Source organism: Lagopus leucura, unplaced genomic scaffold (assembly GCF_019238085.1).
Source record: "Lagopus leucura isolate 7727_CA_CO unplaced genomic scaffold, USGS_WTPT01 Super-Scaffold_73, whole genome shotgun sequence".
Classification (NCBI taxonomy): domain Eukaryota; kingdom Metazoa; phylum Chordata; class Aves; order Galliformes; family Phasianidae; genus Lagopus; species Lagopus leucura.
Window position 1 is genome coordinate 90,720,768 of NW_024962252.1, and position 27,596 is coordinate 90,748,363.

The window sequence follows — 27,596 nt, forward strand, 5'->3', positions numbered from 1 at the left end:
TCTTAGAATAAGTTGATATGAAAGTTTTAACATAGTTGTTTATATATTCACAAAACACTTTCATTAAAGAAATTGAGTGGAACTAAACCTTAATAAATGCAGAACAGTTATCTCACGTTCTCAGAAAAGTAACTGAAGACGGTGTATAAACATAGCTCGGAACAGTGAGAGCTGTTCATGCTTTCTATAAAATTATTATGCACGTGTCAGTTGAATGCAATTAAACACAGAAGCGTAAGAACTTGGTAGCAATTGTGGCTGGTCTTTCTAGATTTGTACTTCATAAAAAATTCCAGGACTTTTCTCACCATTTTTAGTTCTTTTCTCTAATTATAACAATAATAAATCACTTTCCTAGTATAACAGTGTCATTTAAGACACATTCCTGAGGCTTTTCTGGGACTTTCGATCTGGAAGAAAAATATTTTTCATTTTTAAGTCCAAGATAACTGTTATCCCTTAGGAGCAAGGTCTTAGGGTTATAAGTGATAGTTCCGTGAAAGCATTAGCTTGTTGTTTAGTGGTCAAAAAGCAAATCAAATACTGGAAATGATTAGGAAGTGAACCAAAAGTTAACCATAGAATCTCAGTATGCTGCTGTATAAAGACGTGGTTTGCTGTCATCTTAAGTACTTGGCGCAGTTCTGGTCAAAAGCACTCAGCAGAATTGGAATGTGTCAGAGAAGGGCAACAGGGATCATCAAAAGTCTCAAACAACTTCTGGGTAAAGAACTACTGAACTTGCTGTCTTCAGCTGGCAGAAATATCAGGCATCTGGCTTGGAAAGAGCCAACGGGGGAAAACTATACAAGTCTTCAAAATGATGTGTGGCTTGGAAGAGTGGCTTGAGTTGGCTGTTAGTTGTCTCTTCCCCTACGAGATCTACAGGGCATTGTGTAAAGTTGGTAGAAGGTTCCAAGTAAATACAGGAGGCAGCTCTTCACACAGGAGGACTGCAGAACCTTTCATGTGGTGCAGTGCATCTAAAGATAGTTGTTGAGCACTATTTTACTTAATTAGCTTACTATTAATCTGTGTTACTGCTAATATGACTATGGCCATTACTGTATAATCATTAATATTGGACTTGTGCACCAGCAAATCTTCATAGAAATTTGGTTTGAATGAAGAATGTGTGCACATTCATGTTTCCATAAAGTTAGACATTACTTATGGTAAGGATGGAGTGTAAGGAACTTATGAAGCAATGTTCATAAGCAGTATTCATAACCTGGCTGTTTTCAGTGTTTCCGACGACACTCTGAGTAAGAAGAGATTAAGCGAAGAGTCTTAAGAGATCAACAAGAAACCATAGCACATTTGCTTGGAGCATGCCTTCTAAGAGCAGTAGCTTGAGTGAATATTTTAAAGTGATTGTTTGCAGATGGCAAAAATGCTGACATCATAGTGTGCTTAGAGCTGAAAGACTTCTCAGTTCTGCATGGTACATGTGATGGAAGTACTCCCTGAGAGATTTTGATAGTGAAAATTTGAGCGCAAATAGGATCATTTGGGAAAGTTCAAAGCAGATGGAGATGTAGAATGAGGACTTTCTTGGTCACAGGTACAGGCTAGGAGGAATAATAAAAAGCATTTGAGTACCATGGTAAGAGTATTCTGACCACAGCAAGGTTAAACTTAGCAAAGCCAAAACAAAATATGCTGTATTAACTGTCCGAGGTATCAAGTGAGGATAAAGAGAGATGTGCACCAACAGTGTCTGACAAAACAGACCATGGGTGTAATTTAAATTAAAAAAAATTTTTTTTTTCATTGCAGTCTCTCTTATGAAAAACTCATTTGACTATTTAATTTGACTAGTTCATTAGACTGATTTAGATAGGACAAAAGCAGATCATTTTGTTTCCCACTTTTACAGGTATAAAAATTGTCTGAGACAGTTTTTGGCAGTTGGATTTATGGAAATGGAAACTACCTATTCAAGTAACTCAGAACATCCAGGGTAATTTCATGCAAGCTAGCAGGAAAAAAAAACAAAAACAACACAACACCTCTGTACTCTATTTTATTTATTTTAATCCTCTTGTCAAATTAATGAAGAAGTTCCTAAATAAATTTGAAATAGCGCATATTCCTTCTATATAAATATGAAATCTTTTTCTTCCGAGCATATCGGAGCATTTTTATGGCTAGCATGGGAGTTGGCCGCTGCTGGATACAGGCTGACAAGCCTTTTCTCTAAGCACACTGTATCATTCTTATGTTTATAGTCAGCCTTTTCTAAGGAATGTAACATAAAATTAGCAAGGGAGAATTATGGAAATATATGCAAAATGCTTTTTATTTCTTATTAAAAAAAATCATTTAATGCCCATTTTGCCAATTACAGAAGATAATACAATTTATGGGTTTTGCTGTTCTTGTTTTTTTTTTGTTTTGTTTTGTTTTTTTAAATGAAATAAAGCAGATTATTACGCCTTAAATGCTCCCAGACTTAGCACCAGGGCGGTGACAGGGATGCTGTATGAGAGCTAGTAGTTCCAGTGCTCTATTTATCTTAGCACACCATTATTCCTTATGAAGATTACATAAATGAGTAACAGGAGCAAGCATATCATTAGTGCTATTTAAGCAACCAGGCAGGATTCCTGCCCTTTTGAAATCCTTCTCCTGTCATTATGTCTTGGACCAAACGACAAGACGGAGCCTGCACAGAACACTTGCAGAATGATTCATTCTGGAGAGCATGGTTGGGAACTTATCTTTTAATGCCTACCTTGAACTGATTGTATAATTTTTTGTTTTCTGAGCATTTTTGTTATTTGATTATATGATTGTTAAAAAGCAAATATGAAAATGAGCCAACAATTAAATTGCAAAAGTAACTTCATCCTCTTCATATCCTTCTGTTAGGTTTTAAGGCCTAATATTCTAGCAGCAGATTCAAGAAGATAAAAAATAGTAATTTGTCTTTCCATTCTTTTATATCAACTTGTAGTTTTAATGAGGGCAAGGGCCATTTTAAACTCAGCACTGAACAAATAACTAAATGGTTCATTTTTCAGTTTAGAGAAACTGATAAAGAATTAAAGTTCCTGTAAGTTTCTAAATGAGAGCTTAAGGAAAAAAAAATAGTTGCATAAACAAGAATTGTGTATGTCTATTTTGCAAACTTGGCTTTCTGATAGTGCAGAGCATACATCAGGAAGCAGTTAATGAGAGGAATTTTCCTTCTTGCCATCTTCTGCTAACGTAGTTTTCCCTTTTTAGCCTAGCCTCTCAAAAAAAACTAATCCAGTTTATGATTAAAAACCTCCAAACAACTCAACTTCTGACAGATTAAATGAGGTGTCAGGAGTAAACAGAGGTTGTGTGGTCCGTATAAAACATAAAAGATCTCAAATGAAAACATGCTAACTTACCAATATATTCCAAATTCTCTATACACATACAGATATCTAAACGCTTATAATCATATAACCTTAAAGGTCATTTAGTCCAACTGCCCTGCAATGATCAGAAATACCTACAGCTCGATCAGGTTGCTCAGAGCCCTGTCCAACCTGACCTTGGATGTCTTGAGGGATGGGGCATCATCTACCACCTCTCTGGGCAACCTGTTCCAGTGTCTCCCAACCCTTTCTGTAAAAAAAACTTCTTCCTTATGTCCAATCTAAATCTCCCTGCTTTTAGTTTGAAACCATTTCCCCTTGTCCTATCCCAGAAGACACTGCTAAATAGTCTGTCCCCTTCTTTTGTATACCCCCCTTAAGATGCTGCTATCCATGCCTTGATGTTATCAAGGCTTGAATTCAGCTGTAAATTTTAGCTGCGTAGTTTTAAAAAGGGAACAAAATCAAACAAAACTAGACAATCCAAACTAAACTGGAAGTTTTGTAAAAATCCATCTATTTTTTTCTGAGAATCAGTAAATAACATGGGTATGTTACTAAATCTGTGATAGCTGAAGTATTTTTTTTTCTTTGAAAGTCCTGTCAGCAGATGGCAACATTTAGAAAGCATGAACGTTTCCTTTATTCAAATGCTCCTCAAAATCCACTTGTTTAGAGGCTCTTTTATGCACATGCGGTGTTAAATGAGGCATCTGGATAACATTACTGTGTGATTCTCTTTCTCTTTTTGATCACTTGTATCACCATACAAGTTTAGGCTTCGCTGCTCTTGCAGACTCAGTGGGACTGTGATACCATCTGGATCATCCGTTCTTGTAGAGTGACATGAAAAAGCAGTACAGTTTCTACATCATTTCTTTCTTCATCCTTCTAATAATCACTCATTTAATATTCCTTTCTAAAAGTGTGTATGTGTCTCAGTAGTATTATCTCTGACAAACATCTTAATAGAGTTGGTGACCTTAAGTTTCCACTTGGGCAGGGATCTTCAGGTGACTTTACTTTGTTCCACACCCAGTTAAAAGTACCTCTGACAAACCATCACTTACTCAGAGTGATGGTTCTTACTCACATTGGCAAGTTGCATCAAGATCACCAGTTGTTGTGGAAGTGACTTTTACAAAAATCAGTTATTTTTCTTTCAGTTGTTTGTTGTTTCTATCAGTTTACTCATCTAGCTTTGGTTTTGCTTGAAGCAAACACGGATTTTCCTTTACTCCTTTCAAAATTTAAAATTAAAAACTACACTGAAAGACATTGTTGCCAATGTGTAGTAGACTGACAAGACTCGCAGTCCAAGGATGTGGCTAAGTCTATGAAAGACTGCCACGACAAAGATTACTTTATGTTCCCTGTCCCCAAAATGCAGCTGAAAGGAAACTGGGTCAGCATTTGATAAGGAGGGGATTTATTATTTACTATTCCTTTTTTTCCCACCAGTAGAAAGTTTTGTGATGTAATTGCAGTTTATACCTTGCCTACAGAGTGATCCACGTTGGAGAAATCTTCTGATGAAGTTAAATAATCAAAACACTTTAAATAAATACCCATTTTACTGTAAAGCTGAGAAAATCAAGCTGGTGTGCTTTATCAATTCTACTCTTCCTAATATATATAGTACTGTCATATATCAGTGTATATATCAGTGTATCAGGTATGTATCAGTACTGTCAGTACTGATGTGTATCATATTGCTCCTGTGACACCTCACCTACCACCTACCATATTGCCATTATAATTCAAGTAATTCAACCCTAGGGGTGATATTGCAAATACTTGTTGTTCAAGTTTTGGTTTTGCAAAACAAGTCCCTATTGATTCCAATTTTCAGTCGAGTATTTATAAGCAGTAGTGATATGCATCATCATCCACGTTCACTGTTAGGATTAGTAGATAAGAAAGAATAGGTTACTTTCAGAGATCTGATTCTTCATCACCATCAGGTCACTTGAAAAGGATCAAAAGTGTGGTTTTCCTATCTAATAGATGTTTGAAGAGAATAATTTATCATGAGGCAGGCTCTCCTGATTTGCAAAAACAGAAAACCTACATTGCAATCCCAAAATGCAATTTAACTAACTCCACCCCAGCAGTGTAAGATTTGCTCCTGGAAGAGTCAGGGACAATGTTCTCATGCTATAAAATCACTGCCTTGCAAAGCAAGTGATGGTTTTTTTCCTCATGCTTTCACAAACCTACTTCTAATTCAGTCTGTCACAATAATGTGATTGGCTTCAAGCTTTCTTTTCAGACTACATCTTCTCTGTGTGTGACCATAGCAGTGAAGTGACAAAATGATATCTGCAAGGAGCGCTACGGCACTTGACTAGAAATCTCAGATATCAGTGACCGCTGTAACCAAGCTCAAGACTGAAAAACAAAACAAAACAAAACAAAACAAACAAAAAAAACCAACACAGAGGTAACTATGGAAATATACCAAGACCTATTGGGCTTACAAGTCAAAAGAAAGAGCCTCACACATGTGATTTTGACCTGTCCAGCTGGCAGCTCAATCTGAAACACTGTTTTTGTATTTCATGGAGCTGAACTGCTAAGCTGTGTGCATGGCGAGCACATATCCATGTGCATCTTGGGATCTACAAATGCAAAAAAGTAGCTGCCCTACAAGGCTTTCATGTGCAGTCTACTCACGTCTACTGGAGATTCAAGTTATTTGATGAATATAATATAAAATAGTTCCATATAAAAGAACTAACAAAAGAACTACCTCACTGCAACAGCTGAGTGAGTGCTGCTGCTGAAACTGTATTGTCATTTTGATTTCTTTTTATTTTTAATGAGCTTACCTCCACGGTAAGGATAAGATCATCTTCCTGACTCAGAATTATTGTTGGGACACTGTAGCCAAACTTCTGCTTTCTTCCATTTTTCTGTCCTTTGCCTATCACAGTAAGTACTGAATTTTTGTTCCAGTTAATTGTAATCCACTTTGCTTATATTACTGTGACGTCAATTTGTGCAACTCAAGTAAGGCATGAGGTTAACTTTGATTTTTTTCTTCTTTTCTCTTCTTGGAGCCTTATTCATAGGGAAAATACTGTTAGAAACCACAGCCTACTCTCTTTTCTTCCGCACAGATCATCTTGTAAGAATTCCCTCAGAATTCCCCTTGGTACCACAATGCACAGGCAGGAAAACAAAAATGAGAGTTGGCAAATTGAGATGATTTATTACTGTTCAAAGTTATTTGTCATCTCTTAACACTACTCTTTTGTTTATCCTCTTTTGTATTTTTTTGCCCTCTTTTGAGAGCTAGTGAACAAAGATATTGCTTTTGTTGTTCATCTGGACAACCTTATTTGTTTGGAGACTCCTGACAGTAACATTAGACAAATTACTTCCAGTAAGGAAGAGTCTTAGTGTAGCCTTGGCACTTAAGTTTGGCTGATGTGAGGGAGGAAGGAACACAGTTACTGGTAATGGAGCTTACCTTAACTTCTATTATCCATAGTCTAACAGGATGGAGAAAGCTTTCATTTGTCAGTCCGTAAAATATCATAATTAAGGATTTCGTACTCATAGATACAGACATTCAGGGGAAAAACTGAAGAACTTTGTTGTTGTCATCTGCTTTCTCATTCAGAAAGAACTAAAAAGTGCCTAACATGTTTGTCCTACACATAAAAAGGTGGTCTCATTCCTCACCAGGGTAGTACTAGCAAGGGGAGAAGCAACAAATGACTCTTCTGGATAATCTACATCAAAAGTTGTTGCTGTGGGAAACAAACTTTTTTTTCCCAAAGCAACTGCTATCTTAACAGCAACAGTATTTGCTAGCATTACTTATAGCTGATTTGCATCCTTCCTTTTTCTTGTTTTATCCCACATGTACAGGATACCAGATACAAATGGAAAAACTTCAATAGAACTAAAAAAAAAAAAAAAAAAGCAATTTGGCTTAATGACAGATTGCCTGATTCATGCTTTTGAATATTTTTTGTCCTTAGAAGTAATAATTTTCACAATCTAATGAGATTGCCTGTGTTTGTTTCTGCAGGGACCCTAGACAAGCATGTAGAGCTAGAGAATCTTGTGGCCAAATTCCTAGGTGTGGAAGATGCTATGGTGTTTGGCATGGGATTTGCAACAAATTCAATGAATATTCCAGCACTTGTTGGAAAGGTGAGTACTTCCTGATGAAACACGCAAAACTATTGTTTAATTGTTTTAACAACTGCTGTAGTATTCTGGGCTTGTATTAAATGGAAAGGCTGAACTGAAGAAAAAAGCTTGGTATCAGAAAGGCAAAACAGCTTTCAGCATTTCTGATGAATGGATCTCTGGCCAGCCCTTGCAAAGAAAGCTGGTGGCAAATGCAAGTCTAAAGATGAGGCCATGTGACAAAAGTTTGGTTCTTGTTTGGTTCTGAAGGAATCTTATCTCTAATTTGGAGTACCATTGGAGTACCACGATGCAAAGACATGGAAATGTATAATTCCACTCATCACAGCTCCTGACGCAACTTGTTCATATACCATGATGTTGGCTGGGAAAATTGTTCTCTCCGATTCAGGCAAATGCGAAGCATTATTTCCCCTTTGATGGAGGTGGAATGAATTCACCACGTGATGTATGTTCAAGATTTCTTCCAAAAAACCTAGCTAGAGGTGAAGTCATTTCCTCACTATTGAGAAAGAATCCAGCTTTTGTAAGCAATTTCTAACGTACTTGTACGCAGTGATTGGGCTGGAGAAAATGTTCAGCCACTGAGGATATGAACTTCAATCTACTGTGGTGCTGGAGAAGTAGTCCAGTAATGTCCAAAGAAACAGTTAAAAACTAATAGAGGTAAATTTATGAAATCGCAGACGTGCACAGCAGCCTAAAATAATTTTCTCTCGCTTAGCTCTAAAATGTTTATCCCTTAGTTAGCTGGCCTCGTGTGGAGATGCAGGCCTTTGTCAGAGGTGGGATATTTAGGTACAAGTGACATGAAGTTATTACTGTATTGTGTAGAATATAATTAGTATATTCTAATATTACATGTTATTATATGGTGTTATGTATTGCAGATATTGTGTAGTTGTCCTATATTTGCGAGATTTATTCCTAAATTTTCCTTATAGTTAAATCTAGTAGCTATATTGTCTTGTCAAGATGCACATGTCTAACTCTTACTGTTATATCAGTCTTTAAGCAGAATTGTGTGGATACCTCCAATCCTAGGCACAATCCATGTTTCCTAAATAATATTTATTTAGCTAATATTGTGTTGTCCTTGTACTGGATAGTGAAGCATCACAGCATAATATATACAATGGAAGACAGAGCTAAATTAGGGCTCCAGCTTGAATTCAACTGAGAATCTTGTCTCTCATTGATACAGCATACTAAATTATTTTTTCTGCATTTTTTTTTATTCTATAAAGAAGGTTTTCAACTGAGTTCATTGGTGAAACATACACTGCAGATAAATTGTATATAAATTTACCAGAGAAAGAGTAAGATTGTGTCTAGTGCCTTGGCTCTACTTAAATCTTAATGGCAGTCTCAATCCATCCTGATCTTATTTCAATTATCAAACTGCAGATGCTAGTCCAGTTTCAGTATCAGTTCCTCCTTATGTTAATCTCATGCACTTTCTGAGAATGTCTGAGAATCTGAATTTTGTTTCTGCCTGTCTTTGTAGTAGTTCTTTCAGAAATTCCAATTCACGTGTAACATTGTTTCAATGCTATATGCATGTATGTATTTATGTATATACAGACATAACTGTATGTTGAAACACTCACATACACACTTGCAAACAGCTTCCCACTTCATGCAAATGCTTTTTGTACTTCTTCTCCACAGGGTTGCCTCATTCTAAGTGATGAATTGAACCACACTTCTCTCGTTCTTGGTGCGAGGCTTTCAGGTGCTACTATTAGAATCTTCAAGCATAATAGTGAGTATTGAAGTTGGAAATGGTTTGAGATGTGAACATGTCTGTCTCTAAGGCAGGAGCACTTCCTTTTAGTGCATGCTTTTCTTTCAATTCCCAGATCAAGTTTTTATCCAGGCACAAGGATTAACTGTTCAACACTGAGTGATCTCAGATGGGGGAGAAATTGGCAGTGTGAGATTGCATTTGCTGTTGTGCAAGGTCTGGATTATCAGGTTGGACCTTCATTTTTGAAGGTGTTCAGAGAAAGGCAACAAAGCTGGTGAGGGTCTGTTGCACAAGCCTTGTAAGGAGTGGCTGAGAGAGCTGGGATTGTTCAGACTGCAGAAGAGGAGGCTCAGGAATGACCTTATCACTTCCCAAAAGTGCCTGAGGGGAGATTGTAGTGAGGGGGGGGTCAGCCTCTTCTGCCATGTAACTAGCAGTGCAAGTAGATGGAAGGGCCTCCAGTTGTGCCAGGGAAGATGCTGGTTGGACATCAGGAGATATTTCTCCAAGAGAGTGGTCAGGCACTGGAATGGGCTGCCCAAGGGAGGTGGTGGAGTCACCGACCCTGGAGAGGTTCGAGAAACATTTAGATATTGTACTGAGAGACATGATTTAGTGGGAAATACTGGTGATAAGTGGATGGTTGAACTGAATGAACTTTCAAACCTTGGTGATTCTATGAAATCTGAAGTCTTAACCTCCTTGCTGTCTTTTTTAACATGCTGAATGACTGTGTGCTGCTGAAAAGGTTTTGTTATTGTCACCATAGCAAAACAGTACAAATATACTTAGAAAAATATGATCTGCATTTCCTGCCTTTGTTTCTAGAAGAGTCACATTAACATGGTGTACCTTTGAAACTGTGTCTCCGAATTCCCAGGTGGGGAAATACCAAAATGCAGATGATTACATTAAGATAACCATCCCAAATAATCTTTGAGGTATGATTTTGGTATAGAAATCATACTAATGCTGAACATTAACTTTGCAATCATGTAATTATCTTATAAAATGCTCATAGTTTTTAACTTTTATTTAGCTAATGATGCTGTGGTCACAGTCAGAGACATTGTGATTGGCTTTGATGACAAGAGTTAGTTCTTTTCCTTTATTCTACTTTGCAAATTTCCTATTTATCACCACTGCAGCCACCAGGCAGTGATTGCAACAGAGATTAAGAAGTTAGAGAATGGTGAGGAATGAGAAAAGAGCTCTGACTACCTTTATTAATAACTAATACGGTCCCTTCTATTATTGTGTTGTGTTCAGCCCTGAGGTGAGCAAAAATGAATTATGTATATGCTGTAACAGGCCTAAGGATCTCTTGAAATGAAAGACACACTATAATTATAACATAAGATGGTGTTGCAATTAATATATATTCATAATTTGGACAAGCAATATTTTTTGAAGATCATGTAAGAGTTAATGATCATGTGAACCAGAATGTTTTTACAGAAGTAATTATTCATAGATTAGATAGTAAGATGCCCCAACTTGGTCCCCTTCTGTGTAGATACTCTAGGCATGGCTGCAGTACTAGCCTACTCCCAACTAGAATCCCCTGCACTTTGTGAAAGAGAACCAGAATATCCTTCAGATCATCTTGTCCACATTTTTAAGCACAAGTCAAATCATACAATCCATTTCAGGTACAGCTGTCACCTGCCATCATCAGCAAAGGGGAAATTTTGTTTAATAGCTTTTAAAATCATGTGCAGAAATACATTTATGTGCCTTTTGCTTTGGGGAAAAGAGTTTGTGTATTGGGGAATGATTGCAGTGGAAATGATAATGCGGCTGTCTTTGTAGGATGCTTAGTTTCACCTGAAATGAAGTATACAGCATTGCTCGCTCTGGATTCATCCAAGAGTAGTATAATACAAGTATAGGAAATGAATTAAGGGGACACATAACCTAAACTTCCAGCTTGTGTTGGGGGTTTCTTTTCAGTTAGGTAGGTGCTCGTTTGTTTTGCTAGATCAGTTGTGTTTCTTATCATCCCAGATGATTCATCTCACCTCTGTCTATATAAAGGTGTCCAAAATGTCAGTCAGTGTTAGTATTGTCACTGCCATGCTTACAAACAAGGGAATTAAGCCATTATGCACATCGTATTACTTGATGTGAAAGAAAGGTTCCTTTGCACCTTAAGTTAACACTTGAACACTAGGAAATGTTAATTTCAGCATTAGGTAGTCAAATGTTTTGCCTTTTCAAGATCATTCTCTGCATTGTCATAGAAAAATTCGATACCCTCCACCTTCCCCCTTTTCATGGAGTGGGGATTTATGTGTGTTGTTTCACATAGAAAAGTCAGTGATCCTTTAAGATCCTTGGCTCTTGGCATCAACTGGACAATGTTAGTGTGCCAAAGGCTTTGCTAGGGCTCTTTGTTGAGAGGCTGGAACAATTATCCTGCAAAGTGCGGAAGAGTAAATCTGAATCCTATTCCGAAAAGGATTAGTGCTTAATGTGCTTTTCGTTCTCATTCCTAAATGCAGAGCCAAGTTCGTCCACTGCCATGAGTTGGCTCATCTCCTTTAAAGCTGTGTCAACTCACACTAATACTGTCAGACCTAGGATTGCCCTATGCTAAAGAAAACAAAGGATTCCAGGCAGTAGCACCACTGTTGTGATACATACCTTCTGTGTAGGAGGGTCGAAGTATAAATTCAAATCAGGCAGCAGATTATGAAATCACCTTTTTGCTATTAGATTCCATCGTGGGGAAGCAGACTCTTTACACATTCCTTGTTGCTTACATCAGCCTCTTTTAAAACTGCTGAGAGCATGCATGGTTTGGCTTTGACTTCCTTAGTTATGTACGTATAGAAAAGGCACTGGAAGAAGAGTGAGGTGTGAATGTTTCGTGCAGTTACTGTAAATGATTATCAAAATGAGGATGAATAATTATGTAGCAATTTAGCAAAGCAATGGCATATTTTCTGAAGCAGCTACTTGAATATAGTACAAATGAAAGGTGTGTCCCAGTAACTTCCCTTTCTGTGGTGTTTTCTTGACACTGTAAATCTCTCCACTCCATTTTCCAACCTGTTAAAGAAAAATTATTTTCAAAAACATAATAGGAAACTGTGTTCTATGAAAAAAAAATAAAATCACGATCTAAATATTTTACAGAAAAGACTAAAAACTGCTATTTATAGCTGTTACTGATGCACATCCATCTTCCAAAAGTTATTATATAGCTATATCCATAAGAGTGAAAACCATTTTATTTCAGAGTGTATAATCTGTAATACTGGATCTCTTTGTCATTATGCAAAAGTGATTAATTACACTTATTAGTTAGCAAAGAAGAAATCTCTACATATTACATTAATTATGTATAATCTTATTCTTACAAAAGTTAATTAGACTCTATTTCAGTCAGTGGGTGGCTTTCCTAAAGCATTGCAATTTTCAGCCAAAAAATTCTGAGTAGTTTTTCAAGAGCTGATAGAATTGTTAAACGTCTATGCTTCTCCTAAGTCTTAAAAAAAAACCTCCTTTTTTGACAAAACCATTGCACTGTGAAAGTGTGTGAGAGGCTTTCAAACTTTAAAGTGTATAACAGAGCAGAAAATAAGATGTGGATCATTTTTGTTTGGATGTAGGAATGTGCCCTGCATCCCTACTGTGGATGATCAATCCCTTCCTTGCAAACAGGCAGGGATTTACAGGCTTGGGTTGAGATAATAGACTTACATGCCATCTAGGTGAGAGAAATTTAGGAGAATACTTGATTCCTGTCACGAAAAACACCTGGCCTACCTTCCCTTCCTGTGGCTCTCACTAGCAATGTTGCTAGTCTTTGTCCTGCCAGGGTCGCAGGAATATGCTCTGTGAAGAGTGGGGTTAGGGTTTATGGTTATTACTGTTTATTCTTACTGTTATTACTACTTATTAAAAGGATCAGAATTAAGAGCCTTGTGTTACTTGCTCATACAGCTCATCCTGATTTGCACCAGGCTCTTTCACTGGAGGTATGGTGAAACAAAACCTTCCAGGAGTGAGCATAGCTGTAGTCATTGCTGTTGCTGAGGCACATGTGAGCATACCCAGCCTAGTCAAACCTTAACAACGGGGAACAGCGGGGTAGCACAACCCTGAGGAAGAGCACAGCAGTGAGGTGAGGCCAGTTGGTGAATCACAGCTCTTCTGTTTTCTGAAGATAGTCACTGTAATGGCTGAAACCTACCATCCACTCTCCCATTCGTGACATTCACACAGCAAGAAGGGAAGCTTTGGTCTTCTAAAATTTCTCCCCTACATCACCCAGCCTTTTTCCAGCCTCACTCAATGCCACTTAGGTTGTGTTGCCAATGAAAATGAGTTGAGGTACAATGGTGATCTTTCAGTTACCTGCCAAATCACTAAGATGCTCACTGCTTAAAAATAAATACTCATTTATGCATTTTCTTTATCTTTTTGTTTATTCTCAATATATTGTTCTGCAGGGCCCTTCTGGCAGCAGAAATAATTCTCTTTTAGGATAGTATTTCTTAACCTAATAGAAGGTACTTTAAGTCTGAGTAGATATAAGTTGGAATTGATGACGTTAACATTTTGCATTATGGGGTCCTTTCCAGGCGTAGAATGACCAAGAATAATTTTGTCTGGCCTGATACCAAAACCCTAAATATGAGCGTAGACCTGGGCACTCTTCAATTTACACAGTAGTGTTTTTAATGGGCTGAAATTGTTCCCGCTTGCCCATAAAGCATCTGCCTTCCATCTCCCCTGCCGTGGTGTGGGCACCATGTTGGCATTTCCTGGGCAGTGATCCGTCTAAGAAGCTAGAAAAGAGAGGCACTTACACCCCTGAAATGCAGTGGTTCCAGCAGCACGGCTTAACAGCCAGTGTGCAGAGGGAGAAGGGCAGGAGATGAAGACATCTTCCTGCCTCTGTGGCAGTAGCAGCCTTGTTCTGTTTCTGTTTCTAAGATGATTTTTTAGTAATGTAATATACTGTAAAGCCCTTTTTCAGAACCTCCTGCCTTTTTCTTGGCTAAGTATTTGACCAAATCCCTTGGTTCTTCCAGTAGCTGAAAAGCGAAAGCAAACATCTAACTATTCACCAGCTTGTGATTTTATCAAGGGTTTTCCATCACAGCAATTCTGGGTCTTACAGTGGCATGAGATGAGAGTGTAAGATAGCATCATTCAGTGAATGGATCAGTTTGTTCCTGACTACATCCAGGTGGATTCTGTTCATATTAGCTCATATAAGAAGGTGCTGTTAGGTGCTCTCCTAATAAGAGTTAGGATTTGTTGGCCCTTTCTAGTTCTACTGCATTTTTCCCACATAGCATCAAGCAACTAAATTGCCGTCACATTTTCAGGGTTAGATTTGCAATTGCTTGAGCAATCTGTGTGAATGTCATGACTACACATATAAGTCAAGTCACAGGGGAAAAAAATCCAGTTCCCTTCATTGCAAGGGACTTGCACTTCACCATGCAATCAGAGTAAGTGATACTATGAAGAAGGCAGGGAATTGCAAGACACAACCAAGCACCATTGGTAGATGAAAATCTGGCCTCTAATCTGGTGCTTGAATCCACATCTGAAAAGTGAGGATCACTGTGGGACATTCCCAGCTCCTCCTCACACACCTTGTAAGAGTGTTGTGAAAACAGAGAGGGGTATTTTTGGGTTCTCAGAGATCAGGTGGTTGATGACAAATGTGTGTCATGCAGGCGTGAGCTCTCTGGGATTCTGTACAAAATGTTTCCTGTTCGGACAACAGGTGAGCTGCTGTTGTTCCAGTTATGGCATTTCTTGGTCCACTCAGTCAAATTAGAGCTTTGGAGTTGAGTATGTGTGCCACAAGGAGACCTTGTAGAGAAAATTCAGCTATCTGGAGTGGTTGTAGTTCACACTGAAAGAATAGCACAGGGCCCTCATACTTCTGTGCAAATGTATTCTCTAGGGAAAAAAAGAAAGAAGTATAAAAATAGATGTGCGTGCCTTCAAGAAAGTAAGCGAATAAAACGAAAGGGTAAGAAATAGTGAAAATTTTCTGTGGTTGCAGTGGTTTAGTATGAGATGGTTCATTAATTTTGGGGGGGGGTTCTTACAGAGGTATAAGCAGTCCATGGATTTCAGAGGGGAGGGCACTTTTCAAGCTCTTACAGAGCAGGATGAAAGCTGCTTTACCCACTAAGGCTTTGTCCTGTTTGAAGCCTCTGGCTACTATCAGAGACAAGATCATTACACTAGATAAGTTGACCTCAGCCTAATCCAGTTCAGCATGTATTTCCCTGTGACACACACAGACGCTGCCACAGTGAGAAGGCTGGAATATCCTGCTTTGAGCATGCTGTGTCTGCATTTGCCCTCCCTGATTTGAGAAAGCCGTGTCTGGCTTGTCAGGTGTGAGCTGGAGGTTTTCATAGGCTCCTCACTTACACTCAGCTGCGTATTTCTTGGGGGATAGGGTGGGCAGGCTTTGGTTGTATGACAGATGCAACAGCCACTACTCCTCTTCCCCCTATCCCAATCTTTGACATTAAAAAAAAAAAAAAAAAAAAAAGGCAAAGCTGTGATTTTAGGGAAAGTCCTCCAAGGACACACTTGCTATTGAGAGCTCTGCCAGCAGAGAGAAACTTCTCAAAGTCTAGTTTTCACTAGAATGAAAATTGTATTTTACAGTCCTACGAGTAATGTTTGGATGAATGAAACCCTTGCAGTGGTTTCCCTTTGCTATAGGGATTTGCAAGGAGAGATAGGATCAGAGCTAGGCACTTTGTCACCTACAACAGGATGGTGACCAGGAAAGGAGCCCACAAGAGGAGAGGGCTGGTTGTGTGCAGGACAGAGTGGGAAGGGGCAGGCAGGTAGTGTCTGTATGAATTTGCACAAGAAGGCAAACTGAGAAACTGGAAATGAGAATGGCAAACACAAATTGAAGGAAAGGACTGTGATAAGGGTAGCAGTAGCCTTTTCATTTTAATTAAATGTATTCAGTTGACATCATGCAGGAGGATTTCAGCCCACGCAAAAGAATGATGATGATGTCCTCAGCGCTGCGATGTGGGGATGAGGGGTGGAGACTCCGTGTCTCCCTGCAGGGAGGCACAGCATGTCTGTGGGAAGGCAGGGCCCTGCGGGAGCCCGAGTCCCACCTACACTGCAAGGCAGCATGACACACCGCTGCCTGCTGGGTCCAGGCTCGCTTTCACCCAGCAGCAATTTGTGGTGGCATTTCCATTGAAGTAACTCTGACGGAGCCCAAACAAGGATTATGCAACTTCAGATTAACTTCTAAAAATGCAGGTGATCCACTGTGCCTACTTAGGAAAGCTCAGCTTCTAAATTCAATCAATATTTCAGGGATAAGTCGGGAACTGAGACAAGGACAAATTTGATTATGCTTCGAGTAATTAACCAAGTGAACTTCCTACAACCACCCGCCTCCTGGGCCTGGCAAACAGTTGTTTGCCTCTACCACTGAAAAGCCAGGGCCAGTGATGGTCAAACAAGGAAGGACAGTTATTTTCCCCATAACTAATTTTACTCAAGATGGGCTGTGGACTTGTGCAACTCGTTTCCCTGTCCTAGTGTTTCATAGTCTAACTATATTTAGTGGCCAAATAATTTGATAGAAGAAAGTCAGCTGGGGTTGCACTGGTTTATTTCCTTACACTCTATATCCCACTGTCTGGAAGGTCGCAACACAGAAAGCACTGCATCTTTACTTTGAAAAAAGGAAGCAGTTTTCTAGGGGGAGAGATTAAAGGTAATAGATTTTCTCCACCTTCCAATTTCCTTTCTGCAAACAAGAGTAAAATGGTCAGTAAAATCTATTTGCATCTAAGCAAATTATATGTTGGCAGGCTTGAGAGTCATCCCTACATGTTTTTCAGAAGGAGACATCAAAAGCAAAATGAGATAGCCCTGTTCCATTGAGCAGGCATGTCCTCAGCCTGAACTCAAGCAGGGCTGTCACATGGGAATTCAGTCAGGCATCTCCTGACTTGGAGATGTTCTTCCCTTTGCAGTTTCATCTTCCACACTAGATTGGATGGGATTTATTCACATCCCTGTTTTTATAAAACAAGCTCTTTAAAAAGCTGTATACATTTCTTATCTCTCTGTCCTCTCCTCTTTCTTTCCCTGTGGTCTTAAAATAACTGAATTTTCTAGCCACAATTTCAGTTCAGAAGTTTGGCAAACTAACTTTCCCAAAGTCTAGCTCCAGTGTTGACAGAATTTATATATAGACAGAATACTGAATTAAGTCTCACTCTGTGTGATTCGGAGAGGAGGTTCAAAGGTCCTGCAGGCATTTTGATGAAAAAGACGATTAAATTCAGTGGAGAAAACTTCACTTTAAGTGACTGAAAATCTTACCTCATTTCCGTAACTCACGAGCTTTGTGTAATCCTTTGGAGCCCTTTAATTCTCAGAACTAGAAAGGATTTCCAGATTTTATCTATTCAGAAGAGAAGGTGAACAGGTGTCTTTTATGAAACGTGTTTAGCTGGGTCATCCATTCGCTTTGTAAAGCAGCACGGAACTTTTATTCCCTTTATTGCCACCTAGTGGACACTGTGCTATCTGCATTGCATCACTCGTAGGAGCATTTCCATCTGGGAGCTTATCCAGCTGTGCAGATGATTACACGGTTGAAATAAGAGGCCACTCATCATGCAAGTGTGCTTTGTAAGATATAGCAAGGTCTTGTTAGGTCAAGAGATTAGACTGTAAGGTGCAGAGTGGCACAGGTGTTCCTGAGAAATCTGTCACTGAAATCAGCACCTCAGCAAAGGGCAAAGTACCAGGGTATAACGAACTAGATCATATCCTGGTGATCTCTCAGGTCACTGATTATTCATGATGGACAAGTGCTGTACGAACAGCTTGCTTACAGTCAGGCAGAAACAAAGCTATAAGTCAACATCAATAGAGGTAAGATGTATTTGCCTCATCTGGGAGAATTAAAGATTAGTTTTGTAACATTTTAGCAAAAAATAACCGCATTAAGATATATTACTCAAGAAGTGGTGTTATATTGTGGGGAAAAAAAAAAGCCACTGATTTTCCCAGCCCCCACAATTTGTCCTCATCTGTAGCATTCCTTGGGGTATTATGAGTCTCTGTAAGATGTTATTTGAGATGTCATTTGGAAACATTTTGAAGTGTCAATTTGGATTTCCAGAAAGTACCAGAGTAATTCATTCTGGAGAGACTTCATTCAGAACCCACATTTCGGCTCTGCGCTGAGAGTTGGATTTTGATCTGTCTCTTGTTCCTTTGATTTTTTTTTTAATTATTATTTTTTAGCCTTTTCTGTGTTTTTCAAAACATAGTGCCTTTCCTTTCAGCATTTTGTTAGATGATCCACACTCAGAACTTCTAAGTGTCTAACAACATCCAAGCCTCTTTGTATCAAAGTTCTGCTATTTCCAAGCATTTTGGCAACTGAGAGTACCCACGCTATGTGTTTATATCCATTTGTCTCTCCCTCCCTCATCAGCAGTCTTTCACTAGCATTCCTTCCTGGGAAGGCGAGGATTTCTCTTGTTGTCATCCTGATGTACTTCATGCAGCCTCATCCAAGCCTTTGCTGAAGCAGTGCCTGTGATTCACAAGTTCTTTATGGTGCTGGGAAGCAAATGAAGGTTCTTCATTCAAAAGACTTGAGATATTATGAATATCAACAACCCATATAGAACTGGTGGCAATTAGCCTCAGTACTAAAGCAAAATGGTTGCATTTTCCCTTTAAATAAAAACATATGTCAAGATCTGTAGAAATTTCCCAGGTAGAGTACATAACTGGCGGCTTTTTGAAACTACTTTTCACAAGATTGCATTCAGTCAAACTAAATCAAACTAAATCAACTAATACAGTCAAACTAAAGTTATTGATTCTAGCCTGCTAATAAAGGAATTTTATCTTCAGGATACGTTGTTTTTTTAATGTTGTCTTTTTCTCTACGGGGGAAAAAAAAAATAGAAAATAAAAAATTTCTTCAAAAAAAAATCTCTGCTAATATTTTCCTTTCTCCTTTTACTTGTTTTTAAATGAAGATATGCAGAGTCTTGAGAAATTATTGAGAGATGCAATAATATATGGCCAGCCTCGAAGCCACAGAGCATGGAGAAAAATTATCATCCTTGTGGAAGGCATTTACAGGTATGTGCATTTTAGACACGTGAGTGCTCTTTATTGCTTCTGAGAACACAATGATATGTTGAGTGAAGCTAACATTGGTACCTGAACGAAGTCTGAAATGAATGGAGGTTACGTAGCATCTTCAGTGATCCTGTTAAAACATTAATTTCCATTATGACTGTGTGAACCCTGGCATAACTTGCTGCAGTGAGATCCTCTGTTGTTTTGAATGTTGATTTAGCAAGTCACAGTGAGAGGCATATAGTGTGAACAGGAGATGCACTGTGAGAGTAAGGAGGACAGCGTTTGGAGTAGTACCAGAGAGAAGGGAGCCAGAACTGTTCATTCACAGGATGTGACGTGGTTTAGGAAAAAAACAGTAAAGTCTGCATGCGGGGATTATTTCATGTGGGCTGAACTGTAGTCTGTACACATGGGCACATGGTTATGCCGTGTTACTGAGGAATGCTAGTACAGTTTAGTTGATTAGGTTTTTCATAAGAGATCTTTCACAGTCTCATGTCATTACAACTTCATAGTCAGCAGCACTTTCTTTTTACCGAACGTTCTCCATCTGCACAGAGAACAAATTAGTCCTTATCTAAACACCTGTCACTCAGAGCTGAAACAGGTCAGCAGCAGATCAGCTGATCCAAAACAGGCTGAACGTCCCCTTTCAATCAGAGTAAACAGAGCAAAACTGCAAATAAACATAGCTTGGCACTACTAAAAGAAAGTCTCAATTTAAGGACTTTGATCACGCAGAAATTAAGTGGACCACCAACATTTTACTGACAAATACGCCTTTTGGTTACATGGCCCAAGAAAATGCTCTAGCTGCTGAGCTTTGTTCAGTTTAAAATCCTTTACTCTAGATATTTACCATTAGGGAGAGAGAAGTTAGATTGGTGAGGCATAGATCCACTTAAACATTGGGGCAAACCCACTAGCTGATAGTTGCAATACTTGCAGCTGCATTTCCAGATGTATGTTTAGTATAAAGCTTTGTTTTCCTCTGTGTTTTGCAGTTGGATTTCAAAAACATTTCCTTTTCAGAAGTCTGCACATCTATCTGTTAAGATGCTAAATAAAAACATTCTAGGCTTCAGAGAACAGCACCAAAAGGAAACTTTTACTTTAGATAGGAGTTGGTGGTGATACCTACGTGGTTCATAAATCACTGCTTTTCAAAGAGATTTCACAGTCAGATTAATTATATTTCCCTGAAAGTTTGTTACTTTCTATTGATTGCCAGAGAAATACCAGGCAGACAGGGAATAACAGCATAACAGTTCTAAGACCACTCAGGTCCTGAGTGTCAAAGCTTGTGAAAGGCATAAAGAGAAAAAATAAAGAAAATGAATAAACAAACAAATAAAAAACAAAAGCAAAAACAGAGCTCAGCTCTCTAATATTCTGTCACTGGAAACCAGCACCAGCAGTAGTCAGGTTGGTTGGTTAGTTGTTTTGGTAGTCTAAGCTGATCAGAAATTAAAGATTGTGGTTTGGTTGCAAAGCATGTCTGCTCTGGCTTGAGGGAGGATGCCACCACACCCCTCTGTGCTGTGTCCCTGCCATCGATGCCAACCCGAGATTCATGCAGCTGATCTGTTCTCATTGCACTGCTGGGAACAGACTCACCAGCCATGTAGTCTATGTAGCTAATAACACTTCCTATGCAAAAGAAAAAGCTGGAGAAACACACTCTAGAAATACAGTTACTTCTTTTGTGTGCACGTTCTTTCCTTTCTTGGCCCATGATTTTTGAAATAGACTAAAATTTTCCAGCCCCTATGTTGGCTATGTTAGTTCTCTTGAAGATTTGCCAGATGCCAAATGAACATTCATCTAGTGGATTTAAGAGGAGGCAGACTGTTGTTAATGCATTCTTAAGACTGTTAATATTGCTTTTTCTTTTTTTTAAGGAATTAAATAAGTTTTGCTTTGGGGACAACTAATACAGAATTTAAATAACTTGGTCAGAGCCATTCTCCAAGCTAAAATATCCTGACTTGCAAGTTTGACTTGGCAAATTTATACAGAAATGCATTTTCCAGAGATGCAAAAGAAATGCTAAGCTTTCCTATTTAAAATAAATATTGCTGTATGGGACACTATAGTCTTAGTAAGGTAAAGTTGATGGTATGGAAAAAAAAATTGCCTAGTGTCTGCATTAGGGGTATGTTAAAGTATTTATGCTGCTCGTAAGCCTGGACTTACTAGCTGGCAAAATTTGAAAAGGGCCATTGTTAGCCAACACGAACATTTCTGGAAGTCAGACTTGTGTTTGAAACCATAAGCCACAGATTTTCTTTGGTTACAACTGAAGGCAGAATTGGCCTTTTGGCTTGGGAAGCACCCAAGCTACATGTCAAACAAATAGCAATAAGTATATGATTGTTTGCTTTTAATGTATCTTGCATCTTAAAAGAAAAATCATAGGAAGTAAATTTAACTGCTAGTGAGAGCTGGTTCTTGACTCAGAATAGCCTAGGAGCAAATATATTTCCTTTTTGTTCCAAATGGGGAGACGATCCAGCCATCAATCTTCAGCTCAAAATGCATGAACAAGTTTTGGCCGTGTCCAACGCACAAATTAAAGTGACTTGCTAAATCATATTTCTATTATTTAAATATCCAGCTAATGTTTTTCTTGGCTTCCACTATTTCCAGTTCAGGATTAATCAGTTATTATGTTCTTACATGGTTTCTGGTAGACTTCTGCTCTCTTGCACACATATTTACCTAAGAGTCAGGTAGGCTGAGGACGAGGGAGGAATTTATAAGGTATCAGAAACCCATCAAAACAAATGATCTATTTTCCCCCACATTTGATTTGAGTATATTTTCTTCCAGCTCAGAAAACAGCTTTCTGCTTAACTGGATATTATCCAATTCTTTTTCACATGCAGTAGAAGTTCTTTGAGTTTCAATAACAATACCATAGGAAATTTATTAGGGTTATTTTTTTATTTCCTGGGATTGGATGTTGGGACTTTAGAAAAGAGTGGGGTAACATTTAATTCCTAATCTAATCTAATCCAAGGACCTAAACAGTCCTTGGCCAGGGACCAGCGTCAAAGGTCAACATTTCTGTCATTTCAGTGTATGGCACTGTATGTGAGGGCTGTTGGAGTTTCCTTAAACTATTACTCTAAACTACAAAACAAAGATTGTTGTATGAAAGCCCGAGGTTTATGTAAGAAAATAATATTAAAATAAATAAAAAATGCAATGCATGTATTTTGGGAGTAATAGGTCAGGAATGGAGGGGTTTCCCAATTACAAATCAACCTGAAAGGGGAACAGGTAATTTTTCAAATGTTGAAAGGACTGTAATGCTGGTGCATATGTAGAGAAGTTGAGTGATGGAATTATGAAGGAGATAATAGGTTGAGTGTTGGTAGATTACTTTTTCTGACAGAAAAAAAAAAGATTGAAACTCTGTTACTATGGTAGATTGTTGCAAACTGTTTTTACTGATAAGTTTCAGAATAAACTGAACAACACTTGTCAGAATATACATCCTGCCAGGAACAAGCTTGTATTCCAAGAGAGATGGCCAGCACAAATACTCTCTCACCACACCTGGCTGTAGAATTCATCAGCTGCTTCAGAAAGACTCTCAGTGGCTTGTTGGGATTGAACCAAGCCTCAAAATTCAGTGATCCCAAAATTTTGAGTTACGTCCTCATGTCTGAAAGGAGATTCAAACTTTGTGCATACTGAAGCAAGCTCTTCTGCCCACCCTCTGAGCAAGGAAGATGAGGGTAAGCTGCAGTCTAGAAGCTGTACATCCCTGCAAGCAAGCTAATAATTTTTGCTGTGAGACAGGATGTAATACCACATAATGCTAATGACTGGCATGGGCAGACCCAGCTTATATTCATCTGCACACAGCTCTTTAGATGTGCCTGAGCAGATCTGGAAACAGATTAGTAGTTTTGTGCAAGTGACACAGCCAGACTGAGACAGAGGCACTGCAGTTCATTTACTTCCAGCTCTCTGATTTAAACTCAGTTGATATCAATTTTTACTGAAGGACTCAGTAAACTTTCCATTTGGACTACCCAGGGAGACACATGAAGTGATTTTTATCTCTGAGCAATTCTAAACTGAGCGGTGTTTGTATCACAGATCATCTCCCAGAGTCAAAAGCAAAACCAGCAATAGAGTGCCACAGAAACAGCTCTCATCTCTGCCGTCAGGAGGGCTGAGGCCTGTTTGCATAGCAGCCCAGGACGTACACACAAAACCAGCAGTGCTCTACCTGCCTCAAAGATGCTTCAGGCCCTCGTTAGGATCTCTGCCAACTGTTGTAATGTTTATGTCAGCCAGTGTCTTTCAAGAGCACTAACCCAGCACTGAAAATGACAAATACACAGTAAATCAAGCTTTGTATTTTTAATTTCCCGTTCTTGTTCTCATCTTTTTGAAGAGAAAAGCTGTTTTTCTCACCTGAATCTCCATGAGCCATTCTTATGTGATGCCCGTGTGAATGTGGAAAAACTATCCTTCTTCTTTTCTTCCCCAGCTATTTCTGGAAGACACAGTGGGGGATGCTTCTTTGTTCCCTGCAGTGGTGCTCCTTGGCCCTGCACTTTCTCTCTGACCACTTAGCCATCCTGCAAGCTGACCAGATGGCCAAAACTGCCCTCCCTAGCACGTGGGATGCTTCATACCCACACACACCCAGAAGCTTGGTCTAATTTTTAGCTGACTAATGGTTTGACTTTGGGTCATGTGAGGACTGTGGGTTCTGCTCTTATACTCATTAAGAAAATAGCTGTGGTGGTTCAAGTTGCTTCTCCTGAAGCTGCAAAGAGCTGCTTGACTGCTGGAGGGCTCTGTCCCCAGCACGGGGTGACAGGAAGGAAAGCTCGGTCTTTGAGAGCTTGCAGTGCAAGCCTGTCTGCCCTGTCTGCAAGAAACTGTGGTGCCATACATGTCCCCATGGCTGCTTCTTCTATGGCTGGACAAGACAGAAAGGCAGGATCTGCCACCAGTCACCTGACACCCAAAATTGTGCCTACAGGTGGACACAGCGAGGCTCTCTGAACCTGATCAGCACAGGCAATCCTTGTCCATGGCTGCTCCCCAGTACTGTTCATCTAAACTAATGGACACTGCTGATTTCAGGGAACAAATATCTCCTAAACTTCAAGCTGTTTCCAAGCTTACTCAGGAGAACAAAAGAAAAAGTACAAAACTTGTAAAACATTGCCAACACATCATTTCCCTTTTGTGGTACTGACCTTCCAGCTGCGTAGATCAGCTTGAGTGACAGTAAAGAGTCTGTGAAAGCCACTGGCCCAAGATCACAAAACTGCAAACAAAACAAAAACAAAACAAGAGGTTGTATTGAACACGCTGCTCATTTTTACATGTCCTCTGGGAGCAAACGTGACAGTTCTACTCACCTGAAACTGCTGTAGCACATGCAACTAGATACGCCTTCGCTGCAGAATGCTTGGCCACAGAATGCTGTTTCTGGGGTGCATAGTGCACTCACTTTGGGTTTGATAGAAAGTATGTAGCATTTAAGGCCTGCTCACTAGACCTGATGAAGAGAATGCGTGCAGCTCGTTATGAAGTGAATGCTGAGTGCACCAAAGCATATCCAAGCACAACTTCAGTTGTCCCACAAAGGTTTTCAAGACATAATAGTCTTCACAGCAATACTATTGATACTTCGTCTTTATAGAATTTGAGGGCATTCCCATTGTTTCCCAGAGCTTTCATTCTGTTGTAGAACTCTCCTGTGCCTTCTAAGTTACGGATACAGTTACCAATACAGAAGATATATCACCTTTTCTTGTTTCTAGAGCTTTCTATACACCGTTGCGAGAAGTTTAGAATATTTCTGTTTCCTATGTGGCCTTAAGAAAATAAACAGAAAAAGAATGGAAACATTTTTCCATTCATCTGGTAGGAGTAACAAGATTGGGTTTGAATTGTCTTTTCTAATCCCTGATTCTCTCCACTCTGAAGGCTGAGGCTGCTCTGAGCCATGGCACTGTCTGTGCATTTCATGTGGGCCATATTAGAGCCAATTCCTCTGCCCCAGGGTGATTTTTCTCTAGATCTGTTATCCAGAAATGTTGACATAGTAGCAGTAGATGGATGAAGGACCACTGTGAATTATAGCAGTTCCTTATAATTCATTACAATATATATATTTTTTGCAGTCAGATGTAATATGCTACTTTGGTGAATATCTTCCGTTCACTTTATACTTTTCCTTCTCTTTTATGGCATGTTGGCAATTTCCAAACGTTCAAGGACTTTTTGGCTATTTTTATTTGCTTGAATTCTAAAATTATTTTACTTTTATACTTGTTGGAAGATGCTTGCAGTGTTTCTTTGAACTGTAAATACAAATGGAGTTTGCAGAAGATCTTCCATGGAGTAACTGCACTGTGCACTTAATGCCTATGCTTCTTTGGCAGCATTTTAAGGAGAAAAGAAGATATAGGATTTGTTGTTTATCTGTGATTCTCTCCACAGCATGGAAGGGTCCATTGTGCAGCTGCCAGAGATAGTCTCCTTAAAGAAGAAATACAAAGCCTACCTCTATCTGGACGAAGCTCACAGCATCGGTGCAGTGGGAGCAACAGGACGAGGAGTTGTGGAGTACTTTGGTATGAATCCTGATGATGTTGACGTATTAATGGGAACATTCACAAAGAGCTTTGGTGCAGCTGGAGGATACATAGCTGGCAAAAAGGTAAAAGGAAAACACAAACGGGGGGGGGGGGAAATACTTTCTCATTACATGAGATGAACTTTTTTATCTTTTCATATAGACTGCTTTACACGAGCACAATTCTACAGATAGTGCCACTTTTGTCTAAATCCCAAATGAATATTAAAAACTGTCAGAATTTCTTATTTTTGTCTCATGTTCATGTTATATAATTTGCTTAGGTTGGGTATTTTCATGCCACCCTGATGATTTTTGTTTGTTTTGGAAAAGTTTAAAATCTTTGTGGTTGTCTAAATATACCTCACTACATTAATTTTCATGCAGACTGCTTGCTACTTTATTTCCTGTTTGTAAACAGTGTGTGGAGCAAGATTGAGAAATTAAAGCCACAGTTTCATCCACTGATACAAAATTCCTGAACAGTTGTGGATTGTCATAACTGCATTTTTAGGATGGAGAAAGAGGATTTACTTGAGGATCTCTCACAATAGCAACCTCTTTGATCTCAATTTCTCCACATGCATTGACAAAACAACCTCTTGTCAACAGAAAGTAGAGCTGAACTTGTTTTAACAGGGAGTGTAGGAGAAGAGAAAGTGTAATTAATGCCATTGTGTAACATCACCATTTTTATTGCTTAGCAAAGATGTCAAGTAGTTGCTGGTTTTTTACCCTCTTCATACCTTCAAAAATACAGGAATGTATTTCTAAAGTAGTTTACTGAATGAGGAGATAGCCTAGTCAGACAACTCATATGGATATTGTCAGGAAGGTAGGAAGCCCTTGTGTAGAATAAAAGGGATGTAAGAAAGTGTGAAGCATCTATTTCTCACCATCTTTGGCAGATTTTGCACTTGGAGATCTTAAAACAGACTACTGTTATGCATAAAGAATCAACTTTATTTTGTTTGCTTCCTGAATTTGTGTCTGAAGATTTGACTTTTACAAAGGAAAATTGGCTAATAAAGCTAGAAATGATAGGATGCCTGAACCTGTGAAGAAACATCTATAGCAATTCATCATCTAATCCTTGGAAGTTTTCTTAAAGGAAAGTGGTCACTCTTTTCACACCTGGTGTATCACTAAGCTTTGCCTCAGGCTTCTGGGCCTTGGCAGCAGCTGTTCACCTACCTTCATTTATGCAGCCATAAACATACAGGGGTTCTTTTTGCTGGGTCAGTAAGAACACAGAAGCTTTCTCAGCTACTTGGTTAAACCCATAGGATTACAATTGCAGTGTAGCAATGCAGCAGTGCACAACATATATAAAGTTAAATAAATCTTTTTTCCTAGCACTAAAGTTTCAGCATAGACTTAGGCAACATTTATGGCAATAATTTGTGTTAGTATCTTTATTTTCTGGAGGCATTTTTTATCAAAGCATAGTTTCAAGCAGACATCATCTCTTTCTCACTACCATGCATTTAGCTTTTGGTGCAATAACAGTTACTCAGCAATTTACATATGTTCATAAATATGCTCTGTTGCAGTAGTG

The 27,596-nt window shown here is 38.9% G+C and overlaps 1 protein-coding gene across 1 annotated transcript in view; it reads left to right on the forward strand.

Moving 5' to 3' along the window:
• The window catches only part of SPTLC3 (serine palmitoyltransferase long chain base subunit 3), a 197,127-nt gene that overhangs the window by 151,828 nt on the left and 17,703 nt on the right, over positions 1-27,596 (forward strand). The window contains exons 10-13 of the mRNA XM_042895331.1: positions 7,396-7,520; positions 9,192-9,285; positions 19,311-19,416; positions 25,903-26,122. Coding sequence (XP_042751265.1) covers positions 7,396-7,520; positions 9,192-9,285; positions 19,311-19,416; positions 25,903-26,122 — 545 coding nt within the window. The remainder of the gene's footprint in view (positions 1-7,395; positions 7,521-9,191; positions 9,286-19,310; positions 19,417-25,902; positions 26,123-27,596) is intronic.